Raw genomic sequence first — 23,195 nt, 5'->3', positions numbered from 1 at the left:
AATATTCCTGTTACTGTATACAGTGTTCTCCTGGTTCTGCTCATTTCATTTTGTATCAGTTCATGTAAGTCTTTCCAGGTTTTTCTAAGAGTATCCTGTATGTCATTTCTTATAGCACAACAATATCCCATCACAATCATAAATCACCACTTGTTCAGCCATTTCCCATTTGATAGGCATCCCCTCAATTTCCAATTTTTTTGTCACCACTAAAAGAGTTGCTATAAATATTTTCATACATATAGGTCTTTTTCTTTTTTATCTCTTTGCTTGGTCAAAGGGTATACATGGTTTTCTAGTCCTTTAGACATACTTCTAAATTGCTTTATAGAAAGGCTTGAATCAGTATACTACTTCACTAACAATGCATTAGTGTCTCAATTTTCCCACATCCCCTCCAACATTTGCCATTTTCCTTTTCTGTCATATAGCCAATCTGAAAGCAATCATTTTCTGTCATATTTCTGCCAATTGTGGTGTGGTAGCCCAGAGTTATTTTAATTTACATTTCTCTAATCAATTGTGATTTAGAGCATTTTTTCATATGACTCTAGGTAGTTTTGATTACATCTTCTAGAAACTGCCTGTTCATATCCTTTGACCATTTGTTAATTAAGGAATGGCTCTTATTTCTACAAATTTGACTTAGTTCTCTATATACTTGAGAAATGAGGTCTTTATCAGAGAATCTTGCTAGAAATTTTTTCCAGTTATGATTATCAACTATATATTTCCCTCTATCCTATTTTCCCCATTTATCCTACTCACTCTTTCCCTTCACCCTGTCCATTCTCAAAAGTTCTGCTTCTTTTTCCTCCTCTGATCCACCTTCCCTTCTGTCAGGCACCCTCCCCTCCACCTTCTCTTATCCCCTTTCCCTCCTACTTTCCTGTATGGTAAGACAGATTTCCATACCCAACTGAGGGTATATATTATTCCCTCTTTGGGCCAATTCTGATGAGAGTAAGGTTCACATGCTCTGACCCTCCCCACCTCTTCTCCACTGTAAAAGCTCTTTCACACCTCATGTCAGATAATTTACCCCATTCTACTTCTCCCTTTCCTCTCGTCCCAGTGCATTCCTCTTTCTCAACCCTTATTTTTTTAGATTATTATCCCATCATATTTATCCCTTCTCTCTATGTATACTCCTTCTAACTGCCTTAATAATGAGAGTTTTAGGAGTTAAAAATATCATTTTCTCATGTAGGAATACAAACAGTTTAACCTTATTGAATCCTTTATGATTTCTCTATCCTATTTACCTTTTTATGCTTCTCTTGAGGCTTATATCTGAAAGCCAAATTTCCTATTCAGCTTTGGTCTTTTCATCAGGAATGCTTGAATGTCCTCTATTTCATTGAAAGTTTATTTTTTCCCTTGAAGGATCATACTCAGTTTTGCTAGGTAGGTGATTCTTGGCTGTAACCCTAACTCTTTTGCCCTCTGGAATATCAAATTCCAAACCCTGTAATCCTTTAATAGAGAAACTACTAAATCTTTTGTAATCCTGACTGTGACTCCACAACACTTGAATTGTTTCTTTTTGGCTGCTTGCAATATTTACTCTTTGATGTGGGAGTTTTAGAATTTGGCTATTATATTCCTGGGAGTTTTCATTTTAGGATCTCTTTCAGGAGGTGATCAATGGATTCTTTTAATTTCTATCTTACCTTCTGGTTCTAGAACATCAGGGCAGTTTTCCTGGATAATTTCTTGAAAGATGATGTCTAGGCTCTTTTTTTGAGCATGGCTTTCAGGTAGTCAAATAATTCTTAAATTATCTCTCCTGGATCTATTTTCTAGTTCAGTTGTTTTTCCAATGAGATATTTCACATAGTCTTCTATTTTTTCATTCTTTTGATTTTGTTTGATTGATTCTTTTTTTAATTAAGATTTTTTATTTTTAGTTTACAGCACTCAGTTCCGCATGTTTTTGCGTTCCAGATTTTCTTCCCCTCTCCCCCCAAAGACAGGATGGAATCCAATATATCTTCTACATATAACTTTGCATTAAACTTATTTACACAATAGTCAAGTTGTAAATAAGAATTATGACCAATGAAATGAATCATGAGAGAGAAGAAACAAAACTAAAACAAAAAGAGAAAAAAAAAAGAGAGCAAATAGTTTGCCTAAATCTGCATTCAGACTCCATAGTTCTTTCTCTGGGTGTAGCTAGCTCTTTCAATCATGAGTCCTTTGGAGTTGCCTTTGAACCTTGGATTGCTGAGAAGAGCCAAGTCTATCAAAGTTAGTCATCATAGAATCAATATATCTGTGGTTGTGTACAATGTTCTCCTGGTTCTACTCCGCTCACTCAGCATCATATCATGTAGGTCTTTCCAGGTTATTATGAAGTCCGTATCTTCCCCATTTCTTATAGTACAATAGTATTCCATTACATTCATATACCACAACTTGTTTAGCCATTCCCCAATTGATGGGCATCCCCTTGATTTCCAATTCTTTGCTACCACAAAAGAGCTGATATAAATATTTTTATACACATGGGTCCCTTTCCCACTTGCGTGACCTCTTTGGGATAAAGCCCTAGAAGTGGTATTGCTGGGTCAAAGACTATGCACATTTTTATAGCCCTTTAGGTATAGTTTCAAATTGCTCTCCAGAATGGCTGGATCAGTTCACAACTCCTCCCACAATGTAACAGTGTTCAAGTTTCCCACATCCTCTCCAGCATTTATCATTTTCCTGTTTTGTCATATTAGCCAATCTGACAGGACAGATGTGGTACCTAAGAGTTGTTTTGATTTGCATTTCTCTGATCAGTAGTGATTTAGAGCATTTTTTCATATGCCTATAGATATCTTTAATTTCTTCCTCTGAAAACTGCCTGTTCATATCCTTTGACCATTTCTCAAATACAGTTCCCTGTATATTTTAGATATGAGACCTTTATCAGAAACATTAGTTGTAAAGATTTTCTCCCAATTTTCTGCTTCCCTCCTAATCTTTGTTGCATTGGATTTTTTTATACAAAAACTTTTCAATTTAACATAATCAAAATTATCCATTTTGCATTTTGTAATATGCTCTATCTCTTGTTGTGTCATGAATTCTCTCCTTTCCCATAAATCTGATAGGTAACCTATTCCTTGCTCTCCCAAACTGCTTATAGTATCAGCCTTTATTCCTAAATCATGAATCCATTTTGACTTTATTTTGGTATACGGTGTAAGATATTGGTCTATGCCCAGTTTCTGCCCTACCATTTTCCAATTGTTCCAGCAGTTTTTATGAAATAGTGAATTCTTAGCCCAGAAACTGGATTCTTTGGGTTTATCAAGGAGTAGATTGCTATAGTCGTTGACTACTGCATCTTGTGTACCTAACCTATTCTACTGATCCACTACTCTGTTTCTTAGCCAGTTTTGATGACTGCTGCTTTATAGTACAGTTTAATATCTGGTATGGCTAGGCCACCTTCCGTAGCATTTCTTTTCATTAATTCCCTAGATATTCTGGACCTTTTGTTCTTCCAGATGAATTTTCTTATTATTTTATCCAGCTCTGTAAAATAATTTTTGGTAGTTCGATTGGTATGGCACTGAATAAGTAAATTAATATAGGTAAAATTGTCATTTTTATTATATTAGCTTGGCCTAACCATGAGCAACTGATGGTTTTCCATTTATTTAGATCTGACTTTATTTGTGTGAAAAGTGTTTTGTAACTATGTTCATATAGGGCCTGGGTTTGTCTTGGCAGGTAGACTCCCAGATATTTTACAGTGTCTATAGTAACTTTAAATAGAATTTCTCTTTCTATCTCTTGCTGTTGGGCTTTGTTAGTGATGTATAGGAATGCTGAGGATTTATGTGGGTTTATTTTATATCTTGCAATTCTGCTAAAGTTGTTTATTATTTCAAGTTTTTTACTTGATTCTCTAGAACTCTCTAAGTAAATCATCATATCATCTGCATAAAGTGATAATTTAGTTTCTTCTTTGCCTATTCTACTTCTTTCAATTTCTTTTTCTTCTCTTATTGCTACAGCTAACATTTCTAGTACCAAATTGAATAATAGGGATGATAATGGACATCCTTGTTTCACCCCTGATCTTATTGGGAATGCATCTAGCTTGTCCCCATTACATATAATGCTGCTGATGGTTTTAGGTAAATGCTATTTATAATTTTAAGGAAGGCTCCATTTATTCCTATGCTTTCTAGTGTTTTTAATAGGAATGGGTGTTGTATTTTGTCAAAGGCTTTTTCTGCATCTATTGAGATGATCATATGGCTTCTGCTAGTTTTGTTGTTGATATGATCAATTATGCTGATAGTGTTCCTAATACTGAACCAGCCTTGCATTCCTGGAATAAATCCTACCTGGTCATAGTGTATTATTCTTGTGATAAGTTGCTGCAATCTTTTTGCTAATATTTTATTAAAAATTTTTGCATCAATATTCATTAGGTAAATTGGTCTATAATTTTCTTTCTGTTTTGACTCTTCCTGGTTTGGGTATTAGTACCATATTTGTGTCATAAGAAGAATTTGGTAGGACTCCTTCTTCACTTATTTTCCCAAATAGTCTATAAAGTATAGGAATTAATTGTTCTTTAAATGTTTGGTAAAATTCACATGTAAAACCATCTGGCCCCAGAGATTTATTCCTAGGAAGTTCATTGATGGCTTGCTCAATTTCTTTTTCTGAAATGGGGTTATTTAGGTATTTTACTTCCTCTTCTGCTAACCTGGGCAATTTATATTTTTGCAAATATTCATCCATTTCCCTAAGGTTGTCAAATTTATGGGCATACAATTGGGCAAAATAATTCCTAATTATTGTTTTAATTTCCTCTTCATTGGAGATAAATTCACCCTTTTCATTTTTGATACTGGTAATCTGGTTTTCTTCTTTCTTTTTTTAAATCAAATTGACTAAAAGTTAATCAATTTTATTGGTTTTTTCATAAAACCAGTTCTTAGTTTGATTTATTAATTTAATAGTTTTCTTGATTTCAATTTTATTAATCTCTCCTTTGATTTTCAGTATTTCTAATTTGGTATTTAATTGGGGATTTTCAATTTGTTCTTTTTCTAGCTTTTCCAGTTGCACGCCCAATTCATTGATCTCCTTTTTCTCTATTTTATTCATGTGAGCATTTAGAGATATAAAACTTCCCCTAAGAACTGCTTTTGCTGCATCCCATAGGTTTTGGCATGTTGTCTCATTATTATCATTCTCTAGAATGAAGTTATTAATTGTTTCTATGATTTGTTCTTTGGCCCACTCATTCTTTAGGATTAGATTATTTAGTTTCCAATTAATTTTTAGCTTATTTTTTCATGGTCCTTTATTACAAATAATTTTTATTGCATCATGATCTGAAAAGGATGCTTTGACTACTTCTGCCTTTCTGCACTGGATTGTGAGATTTATAGACCCTACCACATGGTCAATTTTTGAGTTTGCGCCATGTACTGCTGATAAAAAATATATTCCTTTTTATCTCCATTCAGTTTTTTCCAGAGGTCTATCATATCTGCCTTTTCTAAAATTCTATTCACCTCCTTAACTTCTTTCTTGTTTATTTTGAGGTTAGATTTATCAAGTTCAGAGAGGGGGAGGTTGAGGTCCCCCACTAGTATAGTTTTGCTGTCTATTTCTTCCTGTAACTCCCTTAACTTCTCTTCTAAGAATCTGCATGCTGTACCACTTGGTGCATATATGTTAAATAATGATATTGCTTCACTGTCTATGGTGCCTTTTAGCAGGATATAGTTTCCTCCCTTATCTCTTTTAATGAGATCTATCTTTGCTTTTGCTTTATCTGAGATTAGGATTGCTACCCCTGTTTTTTTTTTTTTACTTTAGCTGAACCACAATATATTCTACTCCAGCCTTTTACCTTTACCCTGTGTGTATCCCCTTGTTTCAAATATGTTTCTTGTAAACAACATATTGTAGGATTAGGTTTTTAATCCATTCTGCTATCCACTTCCGCTTTACAGGAGAGTTCATCCCATCCACATTCACAGTTATAATTACTATCTGTGTCTTCTTCTCCATCTTATTTCCCCCCATTTATGCTTTCATTTCTCCCTTCTCCCTTCTACTCAACAGTTTTGTTTTTGACTGCTGCCTTCCTCAGTTTACCCTCCCTCTTGATTCCACTCCCTTATCTTTCTCCCCTTGCTACTTCTTTCCTCCCTTCTGACTACCCCCCTCTCTTTTCTTTCCCCTTTCCCCTCCTACTGCCTGTAGGACAAGTTTGATTTCTATACTTATCAGAGTATGTTACTCCCTTCTCGAACCAAATCCGATGAGAGTAAAGCTCAAGTACTGCTCTTCGCCCTCCCTTCTTTCCTTCTACTATAATATGTTTTTGTGCCTCTTCATGTGACATAATTTACCCTTTTCTTCTACCTCCTTACCTCTTCTCCCAGAGCCATCCCTTTATATCTCTTGATTATGTTTTTTATCCTTATATCAGTTATTTTGTACTGACAGCCACGGTCTATGTATATCCCTTTCAATTGTCATAATAACTGTACTATTCTCAATATTGACATATATATATATATATATATATATATATATATATATATATATATATATATATATAGGAATGTAGCTAATTTGCCTTATTGATGAGCAAGGGCTTTTTTCCTGTTTATCTTTTTATGTCTCTCTTGAGTTTTGTATTTGAAGATCAAATTTTCCAGTGAGCTCTGGCCTTTTCATCAGTAAGATCTGGAATTCCCTTATTTCATTGAATGTCCATCTCCTTGCCTGGAAAATTATGCTCAGTTTTTCTGGGTAGTTGATCCTTGGTTGTAGTCCAAGCTCCTTTGCCTTATAGAATATCATATTCCAATTTCTCCTGTCATTTAATGTAGAAGCTGAAAGACCCTGCATGATCCTGATTGTAGTTCCATGATACTTGAATTGTTTCTTTCTGGCTGCTTACAGTATTTTCTCCTTGACCTGATAATTCTGAAATTTGGCTATAATATTTCTTGGGGTTTGCAATTTGGAATGTTTTTCAAGGGGTGATCGGTGGATTCTTTCGATGACTATTTTGACCTCTGGTTCTAGGATCACAGAGAAGTTATCCTTGCTGATTTCTTGGAAGATACTGTCCAGGCTTTTTTTTTTTTTTCCATCGTGGCTTTCCGGTAGACCAGTAATTCTTAGATTGTCTCTCCTGGATCTATTTTCCAGGTCAGTTGTTTTTCCAATCACATATTTCATCTTTTCTTTTGCTTTTCATTCTTTAGATTTTGTTTGACTGATTCTCGATGTCTCATAGAGTCATTAGCTTCTATTTGCCCAATTCTAATTTTTAATGTATTGTTTTCTTCCTTTAGTTTCTCTATCTCCTTTTCCATTTGGTTGATTTTACTTTTCAATGAGATATTTTTCTCCATTTACATTCTGAATCTCCTCAACCATTTCACTAATTTTACTTTTTAAAGATTTGTTTTCATCAGTGAATTTTTTTCCCATTTTTTCTTTTACCTAATTTGGTTTTTTAAAGTCCTCCTTGAGTTCTTCCAGGAATGCTTTTTGGGCTAGAGACCAGTTCACATTCCCTTTTGAGGTTTAAATGTGGGTATAGTATCCATGCTGTCCTCTTCTGAATTGGTATTTCGATCTTCCCTGTCTCCATAATAGGATTCAATGGTCTTTGGCTTTTTGGTGTGCTTTTTCATGGTGGTTTTTTTTTCCTCCTGGCTTCTAAAGTGGATCTGTGCTTCTGGGGCTCAGGGGGCTCTGTCTCAAGCTTCTTGTGTTGGAATCTCTGGGCCTGCTCACTGGTTTTGTGTGCTATGGCCTCTGGTTTCATGAGGTGTGGGGGAGGGATGGTCTGGCTGCTGGAAGTCTCCTCTTCCCCGGGACTCCTCTATAGCACGGATGGTCTCAGCTGCTGTCTGTGCTGGTGTCTGCCACTTCCCCTGGCTGTGCAAAGGCAAAATGTCTGCTGGGACACCTCTCTTCCAGCACTAGTCTCCTTCCACCTCCACAAGAAGGGCCCTCAGCCCCACTTCTGACTCCTCTGTTTCTCCTGAGGTAGTATTCTCTGGGTGAGGGAGGGAGAGCAGATTTAACTGGCCATTATGGCTCCTGGAATTTCAAGAAGGCAAGTTTCAAACCTTTAGGCTATGGGCTGGAGGCCTCTGGAGTAGCTGCTCCCACAGCCACAGGCTCTGCGCTGGTGTCTCCCATAGCTCTGACAGACCCCCATCCTGGGCTGAGAGGCTTGGTGCTCGATCACTGCCACAGCTGGTACTTCCACCCTGGGCCTGCTTCTGTTCCTGTGTCTGGCCTGCCCAGTGCTCTTCCAGATGGGCATGCTGGCTGGGTTCCTCTGATGTTCCCAGTTGGTGTGGTCTGGTGCCATTCCAAATGCCCAGCTCTCCTGTCCCTCTCAGTCTACTAGTGCCTTCTTGTTTGATTGATTCTTTTTTATTATTATTATTATTTAATATATTTAGTTTTCAGCATTGATTTTCACAAGAGTTTGAATTACCAATTTTCTCCCCATTTCTACCCTCCCCCCCACTCCAAGACGGCATATATTCTGGTTGCCCTGTTCCCCAGTCAGCCCTCCCTTCTGTCACCCCACTCTCCTCCCATCCCCTTTTCCCTTTCTTTCTTGTAGGGCAAGATAAATTTCTATGCCCCATTGCCTGTGTATCTTATTTTCTAGTTGCAGGCAAAAACTTTTTTTTTGTTCTCAAACATCTGTTTTTAAAACTTTGAGTTCCAAATTCTCTCCCCTCTTCCCTTCCCACCCACCCTCCCTAAGAAGGCAAGCAATTCAACATAGGCCACATGCGTATCATTATGTATAATCCTTCCACAATACTCATGTTGTGAAAGACTAACTATATTTTGCTCCTTCCTAACCTATCCCCCTTTATTGAATTTTCTCCCTTGACCCTGTCCCCTTTCCAAAGTGTTTGTTTTTGATTACCTCCACCCCCATCTGCCCTCCCTTCTATCATCCCCCCGTTTTTTATCTTCTTCCTCCTTTTTTCCTGTGGGGTAAGTTACCCAATTGAGTATGTATGGTATTCCCTCCTCAGGTCAAATCTGATGAGAGCAAGATTCACTCATTCCCCCTCACCTGACTTCCCTTCCTACAGAACTGCTTTTTCTTGCCACTTTTATGCAAGATAATTTGCCCCATTCTATCCCGCCCTGTCTCCCTCTCTCAATATATTCCTCTCTCATCCCTTAATTTTATTTTATTTATTTTAGATATCTTCCCTTCATCTTCAACTCACCCTGTGCCTGCTCTCTCTCTCTATATATATACACATACTTATATACATACATACACACTTACATATACATATATATACGTACATATATATATGCATATTCCCTTCAGCTACCCTAATACTGAGGTCTCATGAATCATACACATCATCTTTCCATGTAGGAATGTAAACAAAACAGTTCAACTTTAGTAAGTCTCTTGCAATTTCTTTTTCTTGTTCTTTTTCTTGATTACCTTTTCATGCTTCTCTTGATTCTTGTGTTTGAAAGTCAAATTTTCTATTCAGCTCTGGTCTTTTCACTGAGAAAGCTTGAAAGTCCTCTATTTTATTGAAAATCCATATTTTGCCTTGGAGCATGATACTCAGTTTTGCTGGGTAGGTGATTCTTGGTTTTAACCCTAGCTCCATTGACCTCTGGAATATCATAGTCCAAGCCCTTCAATCTCTTAATGTAAAAGCTGTTAGATCTTGGATTATTTTGATTGTGTTTCCACAATACTCAAATTGTTTCTTTCTGGCTGCTTGCAGTATTTTCTCCTTGATCTGGGAGCTCTGGAATTTGGTGACAATATTCCCAGGAGATTTCTTTTTGGGATCTATGTGAGGAGGCAATTGGTGGATTCTTTCAATTTCTATTTTGCCCTGTGGCTCTAGAATATCAGGGCAGTTCTCCTTGATAATTTCTTGAAAGATGATATCTAGGCTCTTTTTTTGATCATGGCTCAAATAGTCCAATAATTTTTAAATTATCTTTCCTGGATCTATTTTCCAGGTCAGTGGTTTTTCCAATGAGACATTTTACATTGTCTTCCATTTTTTCATTCCTTTGGTTCTGTTTTATAATATCTTGATTTCTCATAAAGTCACTAGCTTCCACTTGCTCCAATCTCATTTTTAAGGTAGTATTTTCTTCAGTGGTCTTTTGGACCTCCTTTTCCGTTTGGCTAATTCTGCCTTTCAAGGCATTCTTCTCCTCATTGGCTTTTTGGAGCTCTTTTGCCACTTGAGTTAGTCTATTTTTTAAGGTGTTGTTTTCTTCAGTGTATTTTTCAGCATTTTTTTGGGTCTCCCTTAGCAAGTCATTGACTTGTTTTTCATGGTCTTCTCGCATCCTTCTCATTTCTCTTCCCAATTTTTCCTCTACTTCTCTACCTTGCTTTTCTAAATCTTTTTTGAGCTCTTCCATGGCCTGAGACCAGTTCGTGTTTTTCTTGGAGGCTTTTGTTGTAGCCTCTTTGACTTTGTTGACTTCTTCTGGCTGTATGTTTTGGTCTTCTTTGTCACCAAAGTAAGATTCCAAAGTCTGAGACTGAACCTGGGTGTGTTTTCGCTGCCTGGCCATATTCCCAGCCAACTAACTTGACCCTTGAGTTTTTCAGTGGGGTATGACTGCTTGTAGACTAAAGAGTTCTATGTTCCACACTTGGGGGGATGTGCCAGCTCTGCCACACCAGCACTCCTCCTTCCCCAAGAACCCCCAACCCGGACTGGACTTAGATCTTCAGCAGGCTCTGCACTCCTGCTGTGATCCGCCACTTAATTCCTCCCACCAGGTGGGCCTGGGGCCAGAAGCAACTGCAGCTATAGTTCCGTAGCTGCCCCACCTCCACTGCCCCAGGGCAGTGGCCGAACCGCAAACTCCTTCCACTCTCGCAGCTTTTCCCACTAACTTTCTCTGTTGTCTTTGGTGTTTGTGGGTTGAGAAGTCTGGTAACTGCTGCAGCTCACTGATTCTGTGCGCTAGGGCACACTCCACCGACTCCTGGTCTGGTTGGTCCGGGCGCAGCCCACGCTGGGCTCTGCTCTGCTCTGCTCCGCTCAGCTCCCAGCTCCGTGCGGGATAGACCTCACCCAGAAACCATCCAGGCTGTCCTGGGAGGGAGCCCTGCTTCCCTCTGCTATTTTGTGGGCTCTGCAGTTCTAGAATTGGTTCAGAGGCATTTTTTATAGGTTTTTGGAGGGACTTGGCAGGGAGCTCACACTAGTCCCTGCTTTTCAGCAGCCATCTTGGCTCCGCCCCCTGTTTCCGTTTGATTGATTCTTAATGAGTCATAGAGCCATTAGCTTCCACCTCCCCAGTTCTGATTTTTAAGAAATTATTTTAAGGAGTTTTTTTCTTCAGTTAATTTTTGTACATTCCCCACCCCCCATCCCAATTTGACCAGTTCTGCTTTTCAAGGCATTCTTCCTTTCATTGGACTTTTGTGCACCTTTTACCATTTGGCCTATTTTGTTTTTTAAGGAATTGTTTTCTTCAGTATTTTTTTTGTGCCTCCTTTACCAAACTGTTATCTCTTTTTTTCATGATTTTCTTGCACCACTCTCATTTCTCTTCTCATTTTTTTTGTCTACCTCTCTTGAGTTTTAAAATCCTTTTTGAGTTATTCTATGGCCTGAGACCAATTCATATTTTTCTTTGAGACTTTAGATATAGCTGTTTTGACTTCGTTGTTTTCTTCTGAGTTTGTGTTTTGATCTTCCCTGTCACCCACAGGTATAAGCACAGACTAGGAAAACCCACTTTTCCATCCTAATTTCACAGCACTCCCGTCTCTGAGTCCATATTCCTCAAACTCAGCATTCCACCTCTCATCTCCATGTTTATGTAGAGGTTGTTTGTTCTACATGCCTGCAATGGCCAATGTTACGGAGACATCTCAGGAGCATGCTTGGGCATAGTCCTCTGCTTTATCTGTTCATATGTTACATCCCCCAATAGAATAGGCACTCTTTTCTTCCTTCTCTATGAGGGAACTGAGGGGATTAGGACATCAGGTGGTTAATTGTGGGAACTGAGTGAACCACAACGATTCCAACTTGTGATTCGATTCTGGAGCTAGCTTAGTTTCTACTCAATTATGGGTCTAGTCCAAATTCTATCTTGTAAGAAAACTTTATTCAGTTGTGAGAATTGAGAGAAAACCTTATCGCATTATTTGAACCTAGCCCTGCATGGCTGAAAGCTGGACCACCTCTTCCTGCTGCTTAGAGACCTTTACCAAATATGTAGGTTATGCTGACTAGAAACCTGCTCAGATCCAAAGCTTGGTGCAAGGAGTTTTCTCAGTACATCTCAAGCAACCTACATGCCTTATCTGAAAACTGGCCTTACACCGATCAGTTATTGTTTCCATCTTCCTTTGACTGTTTACAGACACTTGAGGGGAATGGGATAATTCTTTTTCTGAATTTGGGGAACTGAAACTGTTTGCTCTCCTCCTCACAACCTGGAAAATCTCTTTCATCCAATTAGAAATAAGATTTCCTAATGTGGTATTTCTCCTTTTAGTCAACCGGCCTTATTTGATTGTTTTTTGATGTATAATAGTCTGTCTCCCCCCGTATTCATGGTCCAGCTCTAAGCTGAGGAAGGGGCATTGCTTAATAAGCTGAATATGGTAAGAAGATTGAACTTTTGTTTTCCTCAGTCATTTCATCTTTTGCTTGCCACAACTATACCTTCTCTTCATGGTTCTATCAGCTTCTATAAGGGTTCAATCATCTTTCTGCATATATCTCCCAAATTTATATACCCAGCCCCAATTCCTCCCTGAATTCTCATCTTATATTACCAACTGCCTGGTATAAGTCACTATTTATATGTTCCATAAGTATCTCAAACTCAAATCTAAAAGAGGACTCCTATTTCCTCCATATACCCTTTCCCAAACTCCCCTACTTCTGCTGAAAGCAGCATTATGCCTCCAGTCATCCAGATTTGGAACCTTAGAGTCGTCTTTAACTTTCTTCTCTCTCAACACCCAGAGCCCCTCAGTTGCTAAGTCTTCTTGATCCTCCCTTCACAACATCTCTCATATCTGTCCCCTCTCTCCACTCACTCAGCCTCTGCCTTTGTTCAGAGCTCCAACACTGTCACCTGGGCAATCACAACACCTACTCGGTCTCCCTGCCTCCCGTCTCAGCCCACTTCAATCAGACCTCCACACAGCGGCCAAATGGACAGTCCTAGAATACAGGTCTGGCTGTGTCACCCCCACCCCCACCCTTATTCAAAAATGGCTAATGACTATTGTCATGAAGATAAATAACAAAACCCTTCAGAATACAGCCCCTATCTACCTCTTCAACACTATTTTATGTGGCTCTCCTTTGTGCCCATCAACTGGGGAATGGCTAAGCCGATGATGGTATATGAATGTGATGGAATACCACTGTCCTGTTAGAAATGAAGCAGATAGTTTCAGAAAAACCTGGGAAGACTTGTACGAACTGACATAAAATGAAGTGAACATAGCTAGGAGAACAATCTATACAATAAAAACAATATTGGACAGATAATGAACTTTGGAAGACTTAGTAACATCAACACAATGACCAGCCACAACTCTAAAGGAGTCACGATAAAACTGATGGACGCAGAGTGCAGATTGAAGCATGTCTTCCCTCCCCTCCCTCCCTTCCTTCTTTCCTTCCTAACCTCCCTTCCTTCTTTCCTTCCTTACTCCCTCCCCTCCTTCCTTCCTTCCCTCCTTCTTTCCCTCCTTCCTTCCTTCCCTCCTTCCTTCTCTCCTTCCTTCCCTCCTTCCTTCCTTCCCTCCTTCCTTCCTTCCCTCCTTCCTTCCTTCCCTCCTTCCTTCTCTCCTTCCCTTCTTCCTTCCTTCCTTCCTTCCTTCCTTCCTTCCTTCCTTCCCTCCTTCCTTCCTCCCTTCCATCTTTCCTTCCTTCCTATGTTTTTTGGACATGACTAATGTAGGAATTTGTTTTTCATGACTATACATACGTGCAATGGATTTTGGGTTTTCTGCTTCTCAATAGGTGAGGGAGGGGGAAGAGAAAGGGAGAGATTTAGAACTGAAAACAAATAAAATTGAATTTATATGTGTATATATACATACATATGAATGTATACACATATAGAGAGAGAGAGAAAGAGAAAAAGAGTACGTGTGTGTGTGTGTGAGAGTGTGTGTGTGTAAGAGACAGAGAGAGAGAGAGAGAGAGAGAGAGAGAGAGAGTTCCCTTTCAGCCACTCTCTATTGCAGTCAGACTGACCTGTTGTCTGTTCCCCATCCACATCAGTCCTTTTCCTGCCTCCCTGCCTTTGCAGATGTGGTCCCCCCCATGTCTGGAATGCATTTGCTCCTCATATCTGCTGCAGAGAACCCCTAGCTTCCTTCAGTGCACAGCCCAGGATCCCCCTCCTACAGGAGGCCTTTCCTGATGCCTCCAGGGTGCTAGCTCTCACCCTACTCCCCACCACTGCTGAAATCCTGAGGGCAAACATTGCTTCTTTCTTGTCTCTGCATTCCCAGTGCCCTGTACCTAGAAAGTGCTTAACAAATGTTTCTTATGTTGGATTATCTTTCCCTCAAGAGCTAGCTTTCATCAAGTCATAGATAAGGCAGTGGAAGGGACCACAGAGGGTAGGCATCTATGGTTGCCCTCTATCACAGGCAGTCACAACCGACTCTAAAAACCGAGGCGAGACTTATCTGAATTCCCCAGGATCAAAGATCCAAAATTCAATTCAACAAGCATTTATTAAACATGTACTAAATAATCCGGAGAAAAAAGAAAGGAGAAAGAGTCAAAAAGAGAGATAGAAACAGAAAGACAACAAAAAAGAGAGAAATACAAAGACCAAGAAATGAGGACACAGTGAAAGACACAATTGGCCGGTAAGAAATGTCTCTCTACCCATTTTATTTCCTACTCATTCTAAGTCTTGCCCCCTGGAGCCAGGGGAAGAAAGTAACCACCCAGCAGTGCCTTCCTGGGATCAGAGCTCTGACCTTTCTTTCTCCACCCTCTCCCTGAAGTCCCAGTGTGGTTGTCCTGGCACTCACTGCACCTTCCCCATGCCCACCCTGCTCATTTCTAGATCTTCAGCTACTGCAGAATAGTTTAGACAGTCCGCTGAGAATCTGACTGACTCACCTTGTCAAACTTGAAGAGGCCCTCAAGGAACTTGCCTGGGTCCTGGAGCAGCCCCTTGCCAGGCTCCCAGTAATCATCCACCTTAGAGCCTGGCTTTTCCCCAGGTACCCTTTTAGGCTTAATCCCCTTCATAATGCAGACAGCTTCTATGACCAGTTTCACTCCTGGTGGTGGTCGCTGCATTGCACGAACCTGGGGTGGGAGGGGAAGTGGAGGCAGAAGAGAAAATATGTGAAGATAAGGCATCACTTTGTATTTCTTCATGTGATTATTATTTTTTAAAATTTTATTATATTTTTTCAGTTAACAAGCATTCATTTTTCTCCCTCCTCCCCCATCCATTTAAAAGATTTTAAAAATTAAAAAATAAAATCCAAACCCTTGTAACAAATACGCATATTGAAACAAGTTCCCACATTGACCCTCTCCAAAATTTATCTCATTCTGCATCTACATCTGTATCACTCCTCTATCAGTAGATGGGTACCATTATTTCCTCATGAGTCCTCTAGAATCATGGCTGGTCATTTCATTGATGAATGTTCCTAAATCTTTCACAGTTGTCTGTCTGTATAATATTTTTGTTGTAGAAATTGTTTTCCTGGTTCTGTTCATTTCACTTTTCCTCAGTTCATACGAGTCTTCTTGGCTTTCTATGAAACCCTCGTACTCATTATATTCTATTTAATTTATTAGGTAGTGGTCTTATACCCATGACAGGACAAAGAAGACCTACCCTGCTTCGTCTCAGCAGTACTGCACCCAGCCTAGACACAGAACAAGTTCATGAGATAAACTAAACTGAAGGGGGAGAGAGAATAAGAGCTGCCCTGCAGAGTGGGTGGAGGGAAGAAGAAGCAGTTACCTCACAGCTGTACCTTTTCCTGGGCACTACTGCCATTTTCCCAGGCATGGAATGAGTGGGCTGTTTGTTGCCTGAGCCCACAGAGATACCTGCTGGGCCTGGTCCTCCCCATAGGTGACCCACCTCTGAAGGGGGATCTATCCACAAATGTGTCCCCCTGAAGCCTAAAAGAGCAGCAAGGTGAAGTGGGGAAAGAGCCCTGTCCTAGAGAGTGAGAAGACCTGTCTTATTTCTGCAAGTGACTTACTAGGGCCTCTCTTTTCTGGGCTTCCTCTATGGGAATATAAAGGGGCTGAATAAGGTGACCTCTAGGGTTCCCTTCAGTTCTTATCATTAGAGACACTTTCCTAGGTTAGACCAAAAGGTCAGCTGTGGTCTCCAAGAGGTCCCTGCAAGCCCCTCCTAGCCTACAACATCCACAGTGAATTGATCAGATGAGTGGGTATAAGAGCTTCACTGAATCAATGGGAGAGGATAAAGAATCAGTTGCTTTATTGACTTGACCAAGGTTTTCCTGGCATGGAGAGGGTGAGGGCGGCAGACTCTCAGAGCTGAGCTCCATCACACCCCCAGGGCTCTCATAGGAATCCCAGGTCTCCTTCAGAGAGATATCTTTCCTTATGGAGCAGACTCACCTTGGCCCCAGCCTGCTTTGTCCTAGTGTCCCCTGCCCCCAGCTCCTGCCAGGGGTCTGGACCAGAAGTCCCCAAGACTGCAGGGGAACCTACTGTAGCTAACCTGAGGCCAGCTTCACTTAAGACCTTGTGCATATGTCCTTTTCCACTGGTCCCTAGGCCAGGGCTATGTTTCTGAGCCTGTTTTGCCTACAACTTAATGAGGCAGCCAGGAGCCCACCCTTTAATAAATACTAGAGGACAGGGAGGAGCCACTGCGCCACCTGGCAGCAAAATGTCTGAGTTCCCAGCTTGGAGTTCCCCCACCCCTTGGGGACCTAGGGTTTCAGGGAAGGTAAGGCAGCCTGATTTCCCCAAGAGAAGAAGCTGAGGCCCAAGAGGCAGCAGGACCAGGTTTTTCTGAAGGGCTGCTGAGGAATGGGCATGGTGCAGGCCAGGGGAAGGAAGAGTCCCCTTCTTCCTGGGCCCAGGCACATATCCTATCAGAGATGCTACAGAAGCTGAGGAGGCTTCCTTCTGTCTAATTCCCCAAGAATTCCTACCCTGAGGGGAGGAGAAAGAGCCAACCTCTCTGCTCTGACATTGTCCAGCTGATTTGCATCAGATAGATCCAAGGGGGAAGGGAGAAGCTCATCATCAGGTCCTGCCTGTTCTCACCTCAGTCACGTCATTCTTGTTAAGGTTCCTCAGGCTAGCCAGGGCAGCATCTAAGGCTGGGAGAGCTTCATCCAGGTCCTTCTGGGCATCGTCAGCAATGGCCTGGGCTTTCTTGGCCTTCTCATTGGCTTTCGTCTCCTCCGCCTGCACAGCATTCCGTGTGTCCTCTGCTACAGCTGTGTCAGCCTGGGGAGCAGAATACAGACTCTCAAGGACTGTGGCAGGGCCAGGAGGATCCAGCTACATGAGCCTTGGGAGGGGAACCTTGGACAAGAAAGGGCACCCAGGATGGGGATGTTCTTCTGGCTCCTTTCCCCACCTTTATTTGCTCCATGGTGACCACAGTGTCTTTGGCAGCTTCTTCCAGCAACGGGCGCATTATTTCCAGCTCTTCTTGCATCTTGGCCACATCCTCTGCAGTTCGAAGCAGCTGCCCAAGAAAGGAAACCTCTGAGTTAGTGCCAAGGCAGCTGAGTGTTCAGATAGAGATGGAGGAATGGGACAGTGTTTGGGGTCCAGTGCTATCTGGGAATAGATACTGGGAGAGAGAAAGGGTGAAGCCCTGAGGGCTTGGCATTAGCTTAGCCAGCGCTCAACTCCTCTGTGGAAGAGAAGCCCTGGCCACTGGGGTGCTATGTGAAGCCCTAATGATAAACATGCTTTGTACTAGAGGACTGCTTCTCCTCGCCTAATTGCCTTAGCTCTTAGCTGTTTACACCAAGGACACACATGGTGAAACCAATATTGAACTGCCAGTACACTGAGGAACGGTACTCTCAGCTGTAGCTTCAGGGTCATAACTGAAAGGTATGATCTCCTTGTTCCTTGGAGGTCTCTGAGAATTAGGGAAACAAATGGAAAGATGTACAGGTAGATAAGTTCTCCCCTAGCCTGGGCTGGATCGGGGCTCAAGAAGGTAGGGATAGAGATGGAGAAAGGGGTGATTAAATGACCTTAGAATTGTTCCTCAGGTCTACGAGACTTCCTGGTAGTCTTTGGGCATGGATTTTGTTCTTGGTAGGAGGGTCTGGTTTCTTAAGATTAGATAAAGATTCTGGAGAAAGGGGCTTCATTGTATATAACTAGATAATTGTATTCACTATCTCGCTCTAAATTTTATGACATTTACCTTATAAAGAATAGTAATTAGAAAGTATTAGCAAGTATAAGAAATGATGAGGGACATGATTTCAGAAAAACCTGGGGAAGAGTTGTATGAACTGATGCAAAGTGAAGTGAACAGAATTAGGAGAACATTGTACAATTAATAGCAAAAGTGTAACAATGATCAACTGTGAAAGACTTTACTATTTACTATTACTTTACTTTACTATTTTTACTATTTACTACTATTTATTACTATTTACTATTCTGATCAATACAACAATGCAAGACAATTCCAAAAGACTCATAATTAAAAATGCTATCTACCTCCAGAGAAAGAACTGAAGAACTCTGAGTATAAATTGAAGCATAATTTTTGAATTTTATTTCTTTTTCTAGCCTTTTTTTTGCAATATGGCTAATATGGAAATATGTTTTGCATGATTTCATATGTATAATTCATATATTGCTTGCCTTCTCAATGGGTGGGGGAGAGTCTAGAGGGATAGAGAATTTGGAAGTAAAATTTTTTTAAGTATTAAAAATTAATAATGGCAATTAGAATTAATAATACTATACTTAGCTGCTTTAGGAGACTGTTCTGTTTTTATAGGGGAAAAATCCTATAATTGAATAGGTTTTCCTTTTTTAAAAATTTAATTTAATTTATTTTTTGTTACACTTTAATGAATAGGCTTCCAACAAAGATTTATTAACTTTCAACTATATGCAAGACACTTTGTGAGGCTGGGGCTTCATGGACACAAAGTTGCTGTTATGAGGACCTTATATTCTCCTGGGGGATATAACATATCAATCCACAAACTTTAGTAAGCTGTGCTAAATGCTAGTGAAACAAACGAAAGGAACAACAGTCCCACCTCTCAAGGAATTTACATTCTAATGGGAATCCAGTACAAATTCAGAATTTAGACTACATGACTTGGTGAGAGCATTTGTCTATGACAGGTCAAGACAGAGTATGGCATAGTGTGCAGCAAGCTGGCCACAGAGTCAGGCCTGGGTTTAAGTCCTACTTCTGACCTCCTGGCTTCATAACTCCTGGCCAGTTTCTTAACCTGGAAGTGCCCCAGGCAACTGTCTGAAGCTAAGTTGCCGAAGAATTGTTGATCTGCCTTGGTGCACAAGGGAACCTCCAGGTGGAGAAACTCCTTTTACCACTGCAAGTTAGCCCTTTCTCTGCAACTTCCAGTCTTAGTGAGGTGCTTTGAGCACCAAGAGCTTAAGTTACTTGACCAACATCACATAGCTGTGTCTTTCTGGCTCCAAGGAAGGTACCTGCAGGTGTTTTCCAAGCATCTGTCCCTGTATCTCTTCTCTTTTCTCTCTACACTTTCTTCATTGCGATCTCGTTCATTTCCATGGCTACAACTACTAATTCTACACAGAGAAAAGAGCTCACAGATACAGAGAGCTTTAAGGTTTATGAAATTCTTTCTTCAGAAAACCCTGGGATGGAAAACAAAGGAGAGGTGGAGTAGAGGCAGAAACCCATCTGAACTCTCCCAATATTACCCTTCAAACAACTTTTAAAAATGCTTCAAATCCAATTCTAGAGCAGCAGAGCCAACAAAAGGTTGGGGTAAGACAGCTTTCCAGCCCAAGACAACTTAGGAGGTCAGTAGGAGAGATCTGTGACACCAGGGTAATGGCAGGCCCAGAGCACAGAACAGGCCGTGCCACAACACCACCAGCAGCTGGCCCTTTGGAACATTTAGCCCGAAGATGGCAAGGGGGTCAGATAAATGGTCAGAAAGAGATTGCTCAAGCTGGGTTCAGGACTCTGTTGTACGGCCCATATGCAATTCTGGGTCACAGCTCCAGTGTAAAGAGGAGCACTTATGACCACAGGTGAACAGGAGCCCTGGTGACAGTTTCAAAGTGGAAAAGAGCACTTGTGGTCACTTATAAGGGAGTAGAGGCTCTGGTCTCAGTTTCAGGGCCAAGAGAAGCACTAGCACTTGTGACTACAGGGGAACAAAGTTGCTTCTGGGGTAAAGACGAGAGCATAGGCAAAAAGAACAGTGACCACATCTGTCTTTAGATCAAACCATCTTGGAAGCATTAAAAACTTACAGATGCCCAGAACCAGGTCTGAAAACAGCAACGAGAAAAACCTTGGAACAGTGCCCCCTCCACCCTGGGAGCAGAGCCCACTTTAAACATAAAGTCAAAAGTCAAGAAATAGACTGGAAAATGAGCAAACAAACCAAAATGAACCTAATCATAAAAATCTGCTATGGTAACAGGAACACCAAGACACAAACTCAGAACACAACAATGTCAAAACATACAAGCAGAATCTCAAAGGGGGAAAATGTGAATTTGACACAAGCTCGACAAAAATTCCCGGAAAATCTCAAAATGATTTTAAAAAATCAAAAAGAAAGGTAGAAGAAAAATTGTGATGTGATGATAAGACTGATGCAAGAAAATTATGAAAAGAAACAACAGCTTGGTAAAAAGAGGAGCAAAAATACTGAAGAAAATAACACCTTAAAAAACAGAATTGGCCAAATGGTAAGAGGCACAAAAATTCACTGAAGAACTCCCTAAAAGCAGAAGAGGACAAATGGAAAAGGAGGTAAAAAAAATTCACTGAAGAAAATAATTCCTTACAAATTAGAATTGGGCAGGTGGAAGCTAACAACTCCGTAAGACAGTAAGAAACAATAAAACAAAGTCAAAAGAATGAAAACAACTGAAGAAAGTGTGAAATATCACATTGGGAAAACAACTGACCAAGAAAATACATCCAGGAGAGATAATTTAAGAATTATTGAACTATTTGAGCCATGATCAAAAAAGAACCTAGACACCATTTTTCAAGAAATTATCGATGAAGACTGCCCTAATAGCCTAGAACCAGAAGGTAAAATAGAAATTGAACAATCCACTGATCATCTCCTGAAAGAGATCCCAAAATGAAAATTCCCAGGAATATTGTCGCCAAATTCCAGAGCTCCCAGATTCAAGGAGAAAATACTGCAAGCAGCTAGAAAGAAACAATTCAAATATTATGGAGCCACAGTTGGGATCACACAAGATGTAGCAGCTTCCAGGTTAAAGTAGTAGAGATCTTAGAATGATATTCTGGAAGGCAATGGAACTAGGATTACAACCAAGAATAACCTAACCAGCAAAATTAAGTATATTTTCCATCAAGGGAAAAAAATGGTCATTTAACGAATGAGAACTTTCAAGCAATCCTAATAAAAAAGATCAGAGCTGAATGGAAAGTCTGACTTTCAAATTCAAAACTCAAGAGAAGCATAAAAAGGTAAACATGAAAGATAAATGATAAGGGATTGAATAAGGTGAAACTGTTTACATTCCTATATGGGAAGAGGACAACTCCTAAGAACTTTATCATTATTAGGGCAGTTAGAAGAAATATACATAGACAGAAGGCATGCGTGTCAGTTGACTATGATGAGATCATTTCAAAAAAATAAAATTAAGAAGTGAGGAGGGATTCACTGGGAGAAGGGGGAAGGGAGATGAAGAATGGAGAAAATTATTTCACATAAAAGAGGCATGAAACAAAAAACTTTTACAATGGAGGAGAAAATTGGTGGGGGGTAGTGGTGACAGGCAATGTTTGAACCTTACTTTCATCAGAATTGCCTCAAAGGGAGAATCAGTTGGGTAGAAATCTTACCCTATAGGGAAGGAGGGGAAGTGGACAAGAGAAGGGGGTGGGGCTGATAGAAAGGAAGGTGGATTAAGGGAGGGAGTGTTGAGAAGCAAAGCAGACTTTTGAGGAGGGATAGGGTAAAAACAAAGAAAGAGAGAAGGATAAATAGGAAAAATAGGAGGGAGGGAAATACACAATTAGTAATAATAATGGTGAATGTGAATGGGATGAATTTTCCCATAAAATGGAAGCAGATGGTAGAATGGATTAGAAATCCAACAATATGTTGCTTACAAGAAACACACTTGAAACAGACACACACACACACACACACACACACACACACACACACACACACTCACAGAGAGAGAGAGAGAGAGCAAAAATAAGGGGCTGGAGCAGAATCTATTATTTTTCAATAGAAGTAAAAAAGGCAAGGGTTGCAATCACGATCTTAGACAAAGCAAAAGCAAAAATAGATCTAATTAAAAGAGATGAGGAAGGAAACTATATCTTGCTAAAAGGCACCATAGACAATGAAGTAATATCAATGCTAAACATATATGCATCAAATGGTATAGCATGCAAATTCTTAAAGGAAAAGTTAAATGAATTACAGGAGGAAATAGAGAGTAAAACTACTACTGAGGGACTTCAACTATCCCATCTCAGAAATCTAATAAAAAAAAAAAACAAAAAAGAAAGAAGTTAAAGAGATGAATAGATTTAAAGTCTCCTGACTTTAAGTTCAGGGCTTTTTTCACTATGCCATATATGCTATTTATTACCTATATGCCCCAATGCAAAGTGAAGGGAGCAGAACTAGGAGAATGTTGTATACAATAACAACAATATTAAATAACAATGATCGACTGTGAAAGACTTAGCTATTATGATCAAGATAATGACCCAAAACAGTTCCAAAGGACCTATGATGAAAAATGCTATCTGCCTCCAGAGAGAAAACCGATGGATTTGTTCAGTCATTCTCCAATTGATGGGCATCCCCTCAGTTTCTCATTATTTGCATTCTCTTCTCTTACATATCCATTAGGTTGTGAACTCCACTGAGGTCAGAGACCATCTTTTGCCTATTTCTGTAACCTCACCGCTTAGCA

At 40.2% G+C, this 23,195-nt stretch overlaps 1 protein-coding gene across 1 annotated transcript in view; it reads right to left on the bottom strand.

Moving 5' to 3' along the window:
- DNAH1 (dynein axonemal heavy chain 1) overlaps positions 1-23,195 on the bottom strand; it is a 162,426-nt gene that overhangs the window by 22,681 nt on the left and 116,550 nt on the right. The window contains exons 53-55 of the mRNA XM_036738850.1: positions 17,635-17,745; positions 17,316-17,501; positions 15,159-15,350 (exon numbers count right to left, since the gene is read on the bottom strand). Of these exons, the coding sequence (XP_036594745.1) occupies positions 15,159-15,350; positions 17,316-17,501; positions 17,635-17,745 (489 nt within the window). The remainder of the gene's footprint in view (positions 1-15,158; positions 15,351-17,315; positions 17,502-17,634; positions 17,746-23,195) is intronic.

Source organism: Trichosurus vulpecula, chromosome 9 (genome assembly GCF_011100635.1).
Source record: "Trichosurus vulpecula isolate mTriVul1 chromosome 9, mTriVul1.pri, whole genome shotgun sequence".
Taxonomy (NCBI): Eukaryota; Metazoa; Chordata; class Mammalia; order Diprotodontia; family Phalangeridae; genus Trichosurus; species Trichosurus vulpecula.
This window is presented reverse-complemented; position numbering and strand designations above follow the sequence as displayed.